Genomic DNA, 16,650 nt, shown 5'->3' on the forward strand with positions numbered 1-16,650 from the left:
CTCTCGGTACTCTTGCATCAGAAAAGGTTGCACCAATTCAGCCCAGCGGATTCTGGGCCACCCTTGGGAGGAAGCAATCATCGCAAATTCAGCCAAAAAGTCTTCAACATGTTCAGAAGGCAACATAGGCTGTATGAAGTCAGCTGTACGGATTTCTGCTTTGTTGTCATGGGCAACCGCACCCATCTGCTCACTCTTTGCACTAAGTGATGGCTTGCTTTTCTTTTTCCTTTGCTCCAGTGCGGCCAAGTGCATCTTGCACCAGTCTGGGGCTTGTTCTATTGGTAACAACCCCTCCAGCCACAGGGTTCTGTCTCTCATCTCAGCAAACATTGGTTCCTTTTTGCGTTTTGACCGCCGTGGGAATCTATTCCCGGAAGTGGGTGCAAATACCTGTATTATACAGGTATCTGCACCCCCCTCCCCCGTGAAAGGTGCCAAATGTGACACCGGAGGGGGGGTTCCGAAAAGTGGAGGTTCCATTTTTGTGTGGAACTCCGCTTTAAGACTTGCAAGCAGCACACTTTCACATGAAGACTCCACTGGTTCACATTAGCTGATCCTCACAGCATTGCTGCAAAACACACAGTTTCTTGCTACTCACTGTTTTTGGTATGCGAGGATCTGGAACTCTTTCGTCATGCCCGCATTCGAACACCACTTGCCGTATTGGGGGTTATTTAGCTTCAGTGTAGAGCTTACCAGTGAGCTGAGTCTACGCCAGTTATGCAGTTTAAGGGCTTTTTTGGCCCATGCTTATTGAAGTAAAATAAAAACAGTCCATCCAGGATTCCCACGCAGGGGTTTCTTCCACAAAGCAATAATGAAATAAATGGAAAATACAGAGCCACCTGGCTCTCTGGTCAGCACTGCTGTTCAGGTGTTGACCTCGGTCCTCTTGACCCTGTAACTGTGTCCCTGTTTGGTACCCACACTGTACCTCTGGTGACACTCTCTCTTACAACTTCCTGGCTTACGTTATTGCCACACGGCTGCTTCAGGCCTGTAGTCTGGCCTTAGGTCTGCTCCTTAGAACAAAAGGGTTTCCTTAAGTTAAAGCGGGGGTCCACCCACACCGCCAAAAAAAAAAAAATATTAAAAGCCAGCAGCTACAAATACTGCAGCTGCTGACCTTTAATACATGGCCACTTACCTGTCCCAGGGTCCAGCGATGTCGGCAGCCGACGCCGATAAATCGCTCGACTCTCGGCAGCTGCCGCCGCCATTCTTGGTGAAGGATTCAGGAAGTGAAGCGTTGTGGCTTCACTTCCCGATTCCCTACTGCGCATGCGCGAGTCGCGCTGCGCATCGTAACTGGTCCCTGCTATCTCCTGGGACCTGTGTGTTTCCCAGGAGACAGCGCGGAGGGACAGGAAGAGGCATAGACTCCCGTGGGAGTCTATGCCGGAAGTGGCTGCAAATACCTGTCTTAGACAGGTATCTGCACCCCCCTCCCCCCTGAAAGGTGCCAAATGTGACACCGGAGGGGGGGAGGGTTCTGAAAAGCGGAAGTTCCATTTTTGTGTGGAACTCCGCTTTAATATCACTTTTTCTGTATTTAGGCACATTTCACCTATTACCCCAAGAAGCGCGAGGGACACTTTTACACATTCACTAGTTTTATGTTGCCCTTTACTTTTATAATAAAAAATATTACACCCCCCCCAAAAAAAAATTAAGTCTTATTACTCAGATAGGTACATTATCTATATCAGTGATCGTAAACTTGTGATCTGCCCGACTTTTTTTGCTCATCAGTTATCCTTAGTTTGTGTATTTTATGTGCGACCCAAGACAATTCCTCTTTTTCCAATGTGGCCCAGGAAGGTCAAAAGTTTGGACACCCCTGCTTTATGATGATATGTTAGTTTCTCTAAACAGCATTCCATTTCTGGTGACAGGCTTTAAACAATTAAACTGAAACTATGAAAATATTCTTAGAGCTTTTCATACCTACCTAGATTCTATAGGAGGAGGTGGGAAATCAGTTTCCACATCGTCGTAAACATCGCTATCTGTATAAAGGAAGAATAAAGAAAAAATGCAAATTGCAAATAGGACTAATGAGCTTTGTTTTATTCATAGTCACAATTAATTTTTTTCTAAGTATAAATTTTAACGTAAATTAAATCGATAACTAACGTGGATCTGGTTCATTAAAGCAGTGCTTCTCAACCTAAGTCCTCAAGTACCCCTAACGGGCCATGTTTTCAGGTTTTCCCTTACTTTGCACAACTGCTTTAAATAAATATCAATGACATGGTATTGATAAGAGCTATTTTATCTAAGGGAAGTTCCCAAAACATGGCCCATTGGGGGGTACTTGAGGACTGAGGTTGAGAATCACTACATTAAAGCCTAACTCCTGCTAAAACGTTGTTTTTATTTTGGATAGCGCGGGGAAAGGGTTAGAACATCCTTTTTTATTGCTGTGCATACATAAAAAGTAAAGGGAAATTCAGAAGCTAGTATCCAGTATCCAGTAAGGGTGCTACACCATTGTGGATAAGAATACAAAATAGTTTATTATTAGAAGATCAAAAAAATCAGAAGGCCAATGCATTTTGTGACTTCCTGAAGGACATACAAGCCTTGATGAAGAGGGATTTTGTGAACCTCCCAAAACATGTTGGCTTTCTTATCTTGTTTATCTTCTAATAATAAACTATTCCAGACTTTATCTCCATTGGATTGGTGCCCTTACAGTTGTCTACAGAATATTGTAGCCTGCGTTCCTATTATGGAGACTTTGTCTCACTTCCTGTCACGACAGACAGAGATGGAAATCTCTTGAATGGGAAAGAAAATCATGCAGTTCAGTAAACTTCATACAGTGTACAGACCCAGATCTTGGTGGGTATTTAAGTGACATCGACAGAAGGCACCAATATGAACATCAACCATACAGTATCAAAGATACCAGCACACTCTATGTAGCTCAAGAAGAGAATATTTTATTTTTGCAGAAAGAAATGTGATGATTCAGGGGGGGAAGCGTTACAGCTTCTGTCAATATTTTGTTGTTGCCAGTGCCTTCATATCTCTGTGACAATCACGTCCTACGATTTCTTGTAGAAGCAATACAAAGACAGGAGGCGAGGGTCACAGACAGACATAAAAACCCGACATATACTCAGAAGTGACATCATCAGTGCCCCAGAGTGTCTCCGAGTTTACCAGGAAGCGCTGGGAGCCACCAACACCCCCGGACCTCTGGCCACCCGAGAGTAGAGTGGATGAACACCACATTCATCATTTATGCTGGAATTGTTTTTAACCTTCAGGACAGGAGGGTGACAGCTGGCAGAAGGGGAGGAGGAGGCGGTGAGGGGAATCCCACGGACAGCTGAAATGTCGTTGGTTGTTAACGACGCGGCGGCCCTGCTTCTTAACAACCGCAGCCCCCCCATCCATGCATCTGGCCCCCTAATCTACATGCGGGCGCCGGACGCATGGATTTCCATGGAGTTTATTTTATTTTTTTGAAGCACGGGATTAGAGCCAGAGGCTTTAATAGGCTTCAAAAAAGGTTTGGCAGCCACTTGTGTGACAATAGCGAATGAATATTCGCTATTGTCACATTGATTCTCCTCCCGGCCAATCAGGAAGCGGGTCCTGAGACTGGCTGAAAGGACAGGCGATCCTATTGGACGCCTAAGAGGAGGCGCATGGTGGAAGTGGCCATGATGCAGAGGAGGAGGAGACACGATGGAAGCTGCCACCCGCAGGAGCACTGCCCGCCAGTGATCTAGATGGGGTAAGTGCGGGGCTGGATGACCAATCACGAGGCGGTGGGTTCCCGGCCGACCAGGGGGGGTGGTTATTTGCAGCCCCCCCCAAAAAAAAACACTAGCCGCCACTGACTAAGAAATGTGCTATAACTAGAGCATCCTATAAGAAATCATCTTAGTCTACTTTTGGATTAAAAACAAACTGTTTATAACTGTTTATAAAGGTGCATGCAATAATGTAACTAATTAAGTGTTGGGGGCGATGATATGCAGATGCTTATGTTAGTGGCTAACTAGGTAGTGAAGGAAGCATAAGGATAACAGGCCAAGAGTATTCACCAAAAAACATGTGAGCAATGGTAACTTCTGTTTTCCCATCCTATCAGATTCAACTTATAAAAAGCTGCTCCTTCTGTTTCCCTATTGGCCAATAAGGTAATCTTCCACACTCTGCAGCCAGTAGGGTGCCAAGAAAGATAGGGTTGAATGATGCAAAGGGGTTGATTTACTAAAGGCAAATAGACTATGCACTTTGGTAGTGCAGTTGATCCAAAGCTTGGTAAATGAGGTGAAGCTTCACTTTGCGACAAATACCCAATCACATGCAGGGAAAATAAAAGATAAAAAAACAGCATTTTTACTTGCACATGATTGGATGATGGAAATCAGCAGAGCTTCCCCTCATTTACCAAGCTCTGGAACAACGATACTTGCTAAAGACACAGTCTGTTTGCCTTTATTGAATCAACCACAAAATGTGACCATGATAATTGTGGCCCATATCTCCTTTGACAAAGCACAGCCAATTGTCAGGGCTCATAGAGTAATATAAGAATGCATAGTTCAGTGACAAGATAAATATAATAATTTAAGGTCACTTACCAGGAATGGATGAATGTGACCTGTAAAATATAAAGAAAAACACTTGAATTACTAGCTGCACACATTATTTGAATATAACTACCTCTTCCTTTCAATTCTGTAACAATTAATGGCATAGGTTTACTTATTACTCCCTGCAAAGAGCAGTGATGTGTGGTACAACTTAACTCTTGCATGGGTACAAGCACCCCAATTCTAGGTGACATTCAACTAAACAAATACAGAAAAACATATACTTTATATATATTGTGGCAGTGGACCCTGTGCTACCCAGAAGGTTCACGCCAGATTTTGGAGAGACCGGCACGTTGATTGCACAGCTGTGTGCTGGGCTATTTAGTTGTGACCTGACTGTGGCTCAGGGCCCCACCAACAGACAGGAGGTCTGTGCATGGGAGTCAGGTGGACCTCCTTTCCTTTGCAGGAGTCAGAGGCTGCATGGGAGCAGCCAGAGCATGCATGTCTGCAGGAGGCAGATGTAGTCTGTAACAAAGCAGCAAGGAGCTGATCGGGAGTAAGCTAGGAGAGAGCTTGGTCTAAGGAGCAGACCTAAGGCCTAGGCTGGAGGCCTGAAGCTGCCGTGTGGCAAGAGAGTAAGCCAGAAGGCTTACATTTTCTGATTGTGCAAGATACAGTAATGCTGGAACCCCCTGTGTGGGCTACTGATGTCTTTGTGAACTTTTTTATTCTTTTAAATAAAAGTGGGCTACTGTGCCCTTAAAAGATACAGTTTTGGACTGGCGCACTCATTGAAAACGCACCTACTGCTTGAGTCTGATCACCCCAATTTTACTATATATATATATATATATATATATATATATATATATATAAAAAATATATAATATATATTTTCACACAGTTGTGTGAAAAAGTATTTGCCCCCTTTCTGATTTTTAATTTTTTTGCACATTTGTTACACTTAAATGACTCAGATCATCAAACAAATTTTATTATTACACAAAGATAACCCGAGTAAATACAAAATGCAGTTTTTAATTGATGGTTTCATTTATTAAGGCAAAAAAGCTGTCCAAACCTGCCTGGCTTTATGTGAAAAAGTAATTGCCCCCTAAACCTAATAACTGGTTGTGCCACCCTTGGCGGCAACAACTGCAATCAAGCGTTTGCGATAACTGGCAATGAGTCTTTCACATTGCTGTGGAGCAATTTTGGTGCACTTTTCTTTGCAGAATTGTTTTAATTCAGCCACATTGGAGGGTTTTCCAGCATGAACGGCCTGTGTAAGGTCATACAGCATCTCAATTGGATTTAAGTCCGGGCTTTGACTAGGCCACTCCAAAACCTACATTTTGCTCTGTTTGATCCATTTGGAGGTGGACTTGCTGTTGTGTTTCGGATCATTGTCCTGCTGCATAACCCAAGTGCACTTGAGCTTGAGGTTACAAACTGATGGCTGGACACTCTCCTTTAGGATTTTCTGGTAGAGCTCTAAATTCATGTTTCCATCAATTATGGTAAGTCGTCCAGGTCCTGAAGCTGCAAAGCAGCCCCAGACCATCATGCTACCACCACCATGTCTGACTGTTGGTATGATGTTCTTGTTATGAAATGCTGTATTAATTATATGTCAGAAGAAACGGGACGCACACCTTCCAAAAAGTTCAATTTTTCTCTCATCAGTCCACGGAATATTTGCCTAAACGTCTTGGGGATATTTAAGATGTTTTTTGGTAAATGTGAGATGAGCCTTTGTGTTCTTTTTGGTCAGCAGTGGCTTTGGCCTTGGAACTCTCCCATGGATGCCATTTTTGCCCAGTCTCTTTCTTATTGTTAAATCATGAACACCGATCTTACCTGAGGCGAGTGAGGCCTGCAGTTCTTTAGATGTTGTTCTGGGTTCTTTTATGACCTCCTGGATGAGTCGTCATTGTGCTCTTGGAGCTGTGCATTTTGGTTGGCCAGCCACTCCCGGTAAGGTTTACCACTGTTCCAAGTTTTCTCCATTTGTGGATAATGCCTCTCACCTTGGTTCACTGGCGTCCCAAAGCTTTAGAAATGGCTTTGTAACCCTTTCCAGACTGATACACGTCAATGACTTCGTTTCTCATCTGTTCTTGAATTTCTTTAGATTGTGGCATGATGTGTGGCTTTTTGTGACCTGTTAGCGTGCTTCACTTTGTCAGACAGCTTCTATTTAAGTGATTTTTTTTAATCAACAGGTCTGGCAGTAATCAGGCCTGGGTCTGGCAAGTGAAATTTAACTCAGATTTCCAAAAATTGTGGTTAATCACAGTTCATGCATGATTCAGCATGGGAGGGGGCAATTACTTTTTCACATAGGGCCAGGCAGGTTTGAACAGCTTTTTTCCTTAATAGATGAAATAATAATTTAAAAACTGCATCTTGGATTTACTCAGGTTATCTTTGTGTAGTTTTAAAAAATTTTGGATGATCAGGAAGGGGGCAAATACTTTTTCACAGCACTGTGTATATATATATATATATATATATATATATATATATATATATATATATATATGTAACCAGGGGTGTAACTACAGTTCATGCTACAGCAACACTTTGGTAGGGCCTTCCCAGCAACCTTTCTACTGTCATTGATCTTAACATAAGGTAGGTCTAAATCAAAAGGTAGGTCAGCACAGCTCTTAAGGTGGTACACCCCTGAAACGCGTCAGCATGCTCCATGTAAGGTTTTAGAAGCACTTGCACTTTCTACCTGTTATCTTTCCATTTACATGCTGTACACGCTGGTACTTTTGTGAGTATGCATTTTATTGACTTCCTTCCATTTCAATAAATATATTTTTACTCGGGTAATGCACTAGGGGCTTGCGCCTACCCCTTTTTGGGTTTTTTTAGGAAAGATTCCAGCCTTAACATTGAATGAGCTAAGTCACCCGAGTGCAAGGACCCTTATATGTTTTAACTATTTTACTGTTTTTACTTAATTTTGTTTATTAGAGCTGATCTACTGTAGACTATAGTTACATATATTTATTTTTCTGTATTTGTTAAGTCCTCTAGGCTCTGAGGAAGAAGGTATCCCTTCGAAACATGTCAGCCAGCAGTGGTCCTTAAGTTCTCTCCTTCACCATCTGGAGACTGTCGTACCTAGATTGACTGCCACCATTTGAAGGCTTTTACAAAACGAATATCTTACAAATAAATTTACTGAAGGATAATGCACAAGGCTGGTGTGACCTCTTTTCTTTATTCCCACACTTTAAACATAGGTATTAGTAATGCTGGAACCAGCACCCTCCAGCCTGAAAAAGGCCAAATATAATGCTGTGACATCATTTGGAATAAGCAGCTTCTAAAATCCACATAAATCATATTTATACTTACCACTCTGATTCTATATATAAGTTATTTAGATTATTTATATTAGAACAGTAATAAAAATAAAATCACATAAATATCGTAGAATGGTAAAATCAAATATTTCAGGAGAAGAGGCATGATTTACAATAATATATATATAGACACACCACAGTTAGTGCAATCACAGAAATGTGTGACAGTAAGTGAATATTAGAACAGATAAGAAATAAGTGCTGTTACTGATTATGGGCCTAATAATAAGATATCAATAGAAAATTGCTGGAGGTCACATGTAAAAACTAAAAGTTGAGATTTGTTTAAAACCTGAAGCAACCCCCTGTATAAATTCAATAAACATTGCAAGGTTTTTAGCGAACTTCATGGTAGGATCCTACTCGCTTCACTGCTGAAGAGACCTGGAGTCCAATAACAATCCTCTAAAGTACCTATTTTTTAAAAGATAAGAGAACTGGGACATCCAAACAAACCCAGCAGAGTGCTAACACGTTTCAGCCAAAGCTTTTGGCAGGCCACAGGTTGCAGCAAACAATTTCGCTCAGTTCCCTCATCAACACAGACAGGGTTGATACGGGAATCCCTCCTGCCGGGCCATTTAATGAGGGGGGGGTGGGGGGAAGCCACCCCCCCCCCCCGGATGAAGACAGTGATTATAGGAACCCGAGCTGTTGAGGCTGACATCCCTGGTGTTTATATTGGCATAGAGGTGAAGATACTGTGATATTTTTATGTCGAAGGTATTCAAACGACAACCAATTGGCAGTTTTTTCAAAGATGAAAAGATTTTCAATCTGGAAATTCTCTAACTAAAAAGGAGAACTACATCTTTTAGCACGCTCAGGGGTATGCCCGATGCCGCTTAAATAATAATGATTCATGATAATATTTCAGAACTATGTCAATATACATGGCCAAATGTGAACACCAGACCATCTTCCCTATACTGTGTATTGTTGGACATCCCATTCCAATACCATGGCCCTCCCTTTGCAGTTATAACAGCCTTTACTCTTCTGAGAAACCTTTCCACAAGATTTTGGAGCGTGTTGGTGGGAAATTTTGTCCATTCAGCCAAAGGATCATTTGTGAAGTCGGGAACTGATGTTACTTGAAAAGACCTAGTTCACATTTTGGGGTTGATTTACTAAAACTGGAAAGTGCAAACTCTGGTACAGCTGTGCATGGTAGCCAATATGCTTCCAACTTCAGCTTGTTCAATTAAGCTTTGACAAAAAAAAAAGCTGATTGGTTTCTATGCAGAGCTGCACAAGATTTTGCAGTCTCTAGTTTTAATAATTCAACCTAATTGGGTACCAACTAATCCCAAAGGTGTTTAGTGGTAATGAGGTCATTATTTGGTGGAGGCGACTTGGGTTCCTCCACACCAAACTCATCAGACCATGTCTTTATGGAGCTTTGTACACGTGGGCACAGTCATGCTGGAACAGAAAATGACCTTCCCCACAATATAGATATCTATTATCTATCTATCTATTTATCTATCTATCTATCTATCTATCTATCTATCTATCTATCTATCTATCTATCTATCTATCTATCTATCTATCTATCCTTTAATGTTAAAAATAACTTTCACTGAAAATACCAGGAAGCTGTAAATGAGAAGTAAAATACACAGCTTAATCTTACATGTCTCCTTTCACACTATTGACTCAACAGGTAGAGAGATTGGATGCCAGTATTCAGTGTAGCTACATGCTTTTCAGTAGGACTAAGTATAAGTATATTTAAAGAGAACACATCCCTAGACCTTTAATTAGAAAAATATTCCAAAAATATTCCAATAAAATTATGTGCGCATTTAACATATTTTATGCATGTTGTTTACCAGTAAAATCCTCCGTTTTGTAGACATTCAAAAGTTATGAGGTGCTGCTGGGTGCCGCCATCTGGAGTGTGATGTCAGCTGCTGCCCAGGTGATTCAGAGCAGTAATTCATATGACACTCTAGAGCAGCCTTTCTCAACCTTCTACTCCAGAGGAATCCTTGAAATAATTTTGAAGTCTTAGGGCAGGGGTCTACAACCCCCGTGCCGTGGCCCACTGCCGGGCTGTAGCCTGTTTGCAGCCGGGCCGTGAAGGCTGCACTTTCAGAGGTTCGGCAGGAGCTCTGCGAGAAGAGAGATGACATCACCTCTTGCGGCCCGCCCCACATCACAGCTGTTCCGCCCACACAGCTAGCCGCGAACACAACACTGTCTGAGTAGTACAGAAACTGAGACCCACATAAACTTATTTGGTTCAGATGGTGTTGAGCGTGTGTGGCGGCAACCAGGTGAGGAGTACAAAGACAAGTGTGTCTTGCCTACAGTCAAGCATGGTGGTGGGAGTGTCATGGTATGGGGCTGCATGAGTGCTGCTGGCACTGAGGAGCTACAGTTCATTGAGGGAACCATGAATGCTAACATCTACTGTGACATATTGAAGCAAAGCATGATCCCCTCCCTTCGGGGACTGGACTGCAGGGCAGTATTCCAACATGATAACGACCCCAAACACACCTCCAAGATGACCACTGCCTTGATAAATAACCTGAGGGTAAGGGTGATGGACTGGCCAATGTTACTACCGTTCCGATTGGAAACGTATGTTCCAATCGGAACGAATCAATATAGACAAGAGCGCATGGGTCTCTAGTGCGGATACCATCTAAGAGAGGATATCGTGGCCATACGGGACATTGGAGGATTATGAGTCTATCAGCACAAGACGTCTAACGGTAAACTGCCTGTGTACTCCAACACTCAGGAGTCACACAAATTAGAGTTAGTGACATTTGGTTTCCCTGTGGGACTCTGACCCATTAAGTTATAGGCCACTGATCCCCACAACTACACGTACCGCTCTACATACAGCTGGCTTTGAGCTAATACATTATTAATGATCCCATTAATGGAACTCTCGTCAAGCTATAAGCACAAGGATTATGCAGACAAGTGTCTTGAAAGCAAGCCCATGGATCTTTAGGCTATTATAGCTACATTTGAGCATTTTGGATGATCTCTTCCATATATGACCCGGTCTAAGACATATGTCGGCATGTGTGTGTGTGACGAGTGATTGAGTTGTGTGTATCAGGTATGGTGGCCACCCATGTCCCATCTAAGACGTCAGTCTTATTTTAATTATTTGTTGGAGGTGGGAGTAATCTTTTGTATCCATATTGTATATATATATATTCTATTTTCTATTTTGGGTTAATCAATAAAGATAATTAATTAGTAACATCATTCTGTCCTTGTTGAAGAACTGCTTTTGGATTTCTCTTCCGTTTTTTGATGTTTAGTTTTAGTTCAGAGGACAACCACCCCACGATTGTTGATACTATCATTGTTCACAATCAGGGCTGACGATGTCTACAGGTGTTTTATTTGAGTAGGCAACAGATAAGTCTATCAGACACTCATCTTCACCTGTGCTAATTTGGTAATGTTATCGGCCCTCTTTCTCTGTTTTTGCAAAGGTGATGGACTGGCCAAGCATGTCTCCAGACCTAAACCCTATTGAGCATCTGTGGGACATCCTAAACGGAAGGTGGAGGAGCACAAGTTCTCTTACACCCACCAGCTCCGTGATGTCGTCATGGAGGAGTGGAAGAGGACTCCAGTGGCAACCTGTGAAACTCTGGTGATCTCCATGCCCAAGAGGGTTAAGGCAGTGCTGGAAAATAATGGTGGCCACACAAAATATTGACACTTTGGGCCCAATTTGGACATTTTCACTTAGGGGTGTACTCACTTTTGTTGCCAGTGGTTTAGACATTAATGGCTGTGTGTTGAGTTATTTTGAGCGGACAGCAAATTTACACTGTTATACAAGCTGTACACTCATTACTTTACATTGTAGCAAAGTGTCATTTCTTCAGTGTTGTCAGATGAAAAGATATCATTACAATATTTACAAAAATGTGAGGGGCGTCCTCACCTTTGTGAGATACTGTATATATATATATATATATATATATATATATATATATATATATATATATTTTTTTTTTCTTACACCCTTGCCCGCCTTTCAAACATGTTTTTCCTTATCTTCTTACTGTAAATTCCCTTCATTGTAACAGCATTTGGTTTCTCTGATAGCTTACAGTTTAACAGTGAATCGAACACAGATCAGGTGAATTTGGTTAATCTTTGACAGAGAAGCAAATGATTAATGGCAGCTATTTGATTGGGAACAATAGCACAGTTATATCAGTGAATTAGTACAGCCCGATTGCTGTAAGCAGAGGTGCCACCAATTTTAAGGCTTTATCTTACAAAGAAAACTCGTCTTCGCCCTCTTCAGACTCTGTTTTTTCGGAGACATGTTTCTGTTTTTGTTGGGTCCCCTTCCGCTTCTTAAACCAGGACCACGTGCCGCTCTTCTCTTCCTCCTGCGGTACAGAGCTTTGCAGTGTGTAGAGTGCACCGTTCAGTTCAGACATTCACATTTCAAGGGACAAATCAACAACAGAACACCAACTGACAGAGTCATTTTTTAAAGTGATAGAATCACTTTCTACTTCTAAAATCTCATGGGGATGTGGATGGAAAGGCCTATTTTTCTGGGTTCTGCTTACCTGCCCTAATATAGAGAGTTTCACTTTTCCGGCTGCATTTATTATAATATTCAAAGCTGAAGTCCAAAAAAGATAAAAAAATAAACAGAAACAAACAAGCAAAAAAAAACAGTACAGTAATGTATTCACTACAAATAATACATGAATACATTTACATGCAGTTTTGAATTTGACTAGTGTAAGTACCTGAATTTAATTTCATATCAGCCTACTGTGATGTTCCCTACAGTAGAATTTAGGCCATGAGAGGGAGGGGTAGCATTAGAGGCTGATCAGGTGTGTTGCATTATATACTCTACTGATAAGGAACATGCTGAGTGAAGGGGAGAGCAGAGTGAGCAGAGTGTTAAGCCCATCATTGTACGGCTGCTCTATAACTGTTCAAGTACAAACCAGACAGAGGGGGTGACCTAACTGTACTTCCCAACTGTAGGAAATGCAGACAACCAACCTGGCTTTGCTGTCTTTCTGGTAGCACAGGATGGACCGCATAATTACTGGAGGACTAAGGACCATCAGGTTTGTTGCAGTGGACATATTCTAACAAGAAACATCCAACAAAAAGGGAAAGCATAGAGATGGCTGCTCCTTCACTATTCAAACACAGGCTGGGGACATGGAGGTGACCGAATGGCATTTTTAAAATTGCAATAGATAAAATCAGGTCACCAGTCTGACTGTGCTGTTTTATCGGACTGTGTAAAAGTCAGGGCTGGATGGACTGAAGTGCAAACTATTTAGAATGAATGAATGGTGTATTTAATATTTTCCCAGAGTTCGCCTTTAGGCTCCGTTCACATTTGCGCATTCCCGTAATGCTCACAGAAACTCGCATTTCCGTGTATGCTCCCAGGAACCTGTGAAAAATGTGATTGTTAATGGAACCCCAAATGTGGGACGCAAACACAAGTTTTGCTACATGCCAAAATGTGCAACAAACACGGCTAAACACACGGTAATAACTGTGCAGATCGGAATGTGGAAAAATGCGCCATGAGCTACTTTGCCATGTTTGTCCTGCATAGGGCAGTCCATTGAAATCATAGAGCGCGTTGTGCAAAAAAAAAAAAAACTGGCCAAAAAAAACGTTCAATGCGAATCGCGAGGTGTGAATGAGGTCTTAATATTACAGAGAATGCAGCAGGAGAAGTGACCACCCTTGGCAAGTTTGAGCAGGGAATAGAGTTTCAAGACATATTTTGGTTGGAATGCCAAGCAATACGAGAAGTCAGCATTTAGTAGATGCAAAGATGAACATGGGCCATATTAGAAATGGTGAATTTTGGTATTTCATAATACAACTTGCTGGTTGCAATAGCAGCAAATAACAAGAAAAAAAATATCTTGTGCTGAATTACCGGCATTTACACAGTGATAGTAGTGTATTCATTATTTTGTTTACTAATCTATGCAGAATACATACCTGTCATGAGGATCGTCATCAACTCCATCATAGATGTCATCATTACTCGGTGGAGGTGGGAAGACTAGGCAAACAAAATATCCAGCATTAACTGCTAATTTCATTTAAAGCAAACTTGTCGGCTAGTATAAATGTATAGTAAAAGCCCCAGACACAACAAGATGCTATTACTTTTATTATCCAGATAACCTCTTGTAAATCTCTGAAATGAGTTGTTAGCTCCATTCGCAAGTTCTACCTGTCCATCTAGAGTATCTCTTTTTTGCTTTGGCTAACCACTGCAAACCTTCCCAGTCTATCTACCAAAGTTTCCACTCTCATAGGCTTTAAGGAAGCCACTACAAGTCACTACATCAGCATTTTTTTTAATATTAGATTGCAAATACTAAGCTAAAGGCAATTATTTCATAAGATTCAGCAAGTATTTACTAAGCATTAGCAAATACCTACAGAACTTAGTCCAGTGGTCTCCCAAAGCTCATATCTAGTCCCAAGTACAAAAATTGATTATACAGCAGCTTATCAGCTTTTAGATGAAGTGATTGCATTAGGCATCATTCCCACGAGGCGGATCCGCTGCCTCGGAGTCTGCCTCTGTCCGCCAGCTCAGCGGGAGATCTGTCAGTTGATCTCCGCTGAGCCGGCGGATGACAGGTCCCCTCTCTGCTTACTGAGCGGGGAGGGGCCTGTTGAGCGCCGCTGCTTCCTATGGAGAGATCGGACGAAAATGGACAGCATGTCCGTTTTCATCAGATCTCACCCGATCCGCCAGGGACGGATGCAAACGTAGGGGCATCCGTCTGCTTTTAGCAGATCGGACCGTGTCAGATGTCAGCAGACATGTCACCACTGACATCCGTCTCTCCATAAACTAGCATGGAGCGCCCGTTCTGGTCCGCCGTCAAAACTGATAGGCGGATCTGAACGGTCCGACAGTGTGAAAGGGGCCTTAGTTTTTCTTTTTTTTTTTTATCAGGCTGCAGCATTGTCAGTCTAGGAAGAGGGTAGTGTTACCTACAAAAGACAACAGACTTAGTGGCCGGATCACCAGGTGAAGATTACATGGTCACCACATTTGAGGAACGGTAAGCTGTAATATTGTTGGGCAGCACAAAGGCTAGGTAGTCAGCACTACTGGCTAGCAGCACTAGGCTTGTTGGTTCAAATCCCTACCATGGCACTACCTGCATGGAGTTTGCATGTTCTCACTGTGTTCGTTTCACCCCGCACTCCAAAGGCATGCTGATAGGTTAATTGGCTCCTGTGCGTGTTGGCCCTAGTATGTGTATGTGTATGAATGTGACTTAGGGACCTTACATTGTAAGCTCCTTGAGGGAAGGGACTGATGTGAATGTATAGTATAGATGAAAAGCACTGTGTAAATTGATTGTGCTATATAAGTACAAATAATAATGTATAAATACATATGATATATTTTTGGGTTTAATAGAGTTTTAAAATTAGAATTTAACATTCTCAGACTGCAGCTGGCTAGCACTTATGGTGCTTCATGAATGCAATTTGACCCATACAGAGAACATTTGAAGGAGGAGATTATCAATGATGGCCCTTATATGTCTGTCATGACAGGTTTCCATTAAAATGATTAGGATAAAGGTGACCATAACACAAGCAATCCCAAATTGAAGAGATGTTAAATGTATTTTGATTTAGTGCTTGTATAGGTATAGAAAAGTATCCAGCACTCACTGCAAACACCATGGAAGGAGAAGCATGTACTCTTATGGCTTGGCATGACTCAACTTGGTGTAAGGCAAAGCCAGTCCCACCGATTAGGATACTGAGCTCTGTTTTTGAAGGCTATTTAGTAGATGTCAAAACCTCCCATGGAGTGTCCATATAGATGAACCCTTATGGTGGAACTGTAAGCTGTGTATGGTATCATAGCATATCAGTTCAGTTTGCATTGTACCATTATGAACGACCACAACATACAGGGATATAAAATGTAATACTGACATATAATCACACACATAGGTTGGACTTGATGGACTTGTGACTTTTTTCAACCTCATCTACTATGTAACTACATAGCTTCCAACTGTCCCTGATTTCGAGGGACTGTCCCTGATTTGGAACAATGTCCCTCTGTCCCTCATTCCTCCTCATTTGTCCCTCATTTTGGTCTGATCTATATAGATGTATATAAAATACACTTTTTATCTTTTTGTACAATTCTCTTTTAAGGGGGCGTGGCAAGGGGTGTGTCCTATGCTGCATACTTTTGCCAATAGGTGTCCCTCATTCCCATCTCAAAAAGTTGGGAGGTATGTAACTATGGTCGTATAGCTGAAGATGTGTTATAAGTGGTATAATTGACTGGCCTTTTCATACAAGCATATGATACTTACAGGAGTTCCCGGCAGACCTGTGAATTAAGAGAGACAATAAGGTAAGTAAGCTGTACTGTTATTCTTAGACATACACCTTATTCAGTAATTAGCAGCATTCAGTGCTGTGTGTGCTGGAATGCATATGTAGACTTAAACATGAAAAAATGCAAACACTTATGGCTTTATTTTCTACAGTAGGCCCCAGGGCCGAGCTTATACTTTCGGCCCCTTAGGCCAATTTTTGTTTGCCACTTCCCTCCTACCGAAATTGTCTAGCTAGCCAAAAGCTTGATTACTGCTGAATCAGCTGAACATCAAACCGTAAGTAGCCCTGTTGGCACCACT

General features: G+C 41.9%; 1 protein-coding gene across 3 annotated transcripts in view; it reads right to left on the reverse strand.

The window, feature by feature from the left end:
• FYB1 (FYN binding protein 1) overlaps positions 1–16,650 on the reverse strand; it is a 213,102-nt gene that overhangs the window by 15,182 nt on the left and 181,270 nt on the right. For 2 of the 3 annotated variants that reach the window (XM_073621568.1, XM_073621577.1), the window contains exons 10-14: positions 16,324–16,340; positions 13,952–14,015; positions 12,227–12,355; positions 4,614–4,633; positions 1,958–2,015 (exon numbers count right to left, since the gene is read on the reverse strand). In XM_073621568.1, the coding sequence (XP_073477669.1) occupies positions 1,958–2,015; positions 4,614–4,633; positions 12,227–12,355; positions 13,952–14,015; positions 16,324–16,340 (288 nt within the window). The remainder of the gene's footprint in view (positions 1–1,957; positions 2,016–4,613; positions 4,634–12,226; positions 12,356–13,951; positions 14,016–16,323; positions 16,341–16,650) is intronic. The other variant, XM_073621587.1, reaches the window with a different exon arrangement.

The sequence above is a fragment of the Aquarana catesbeiana genome, linkage group LG01 (genome assembly GCF_042186555.1).
Source record: "Aquarana catesbeiana isolate 2022-GZ linkage group LG01, ASM4218655v1, whole genome shotgun sequence".
Taxonomy (NCBI): Eukaryota; Metazoa; Chordata; class Amphibia; order Anura; family Ranidae; genus Aquarana; species Aquarana catesbeiana.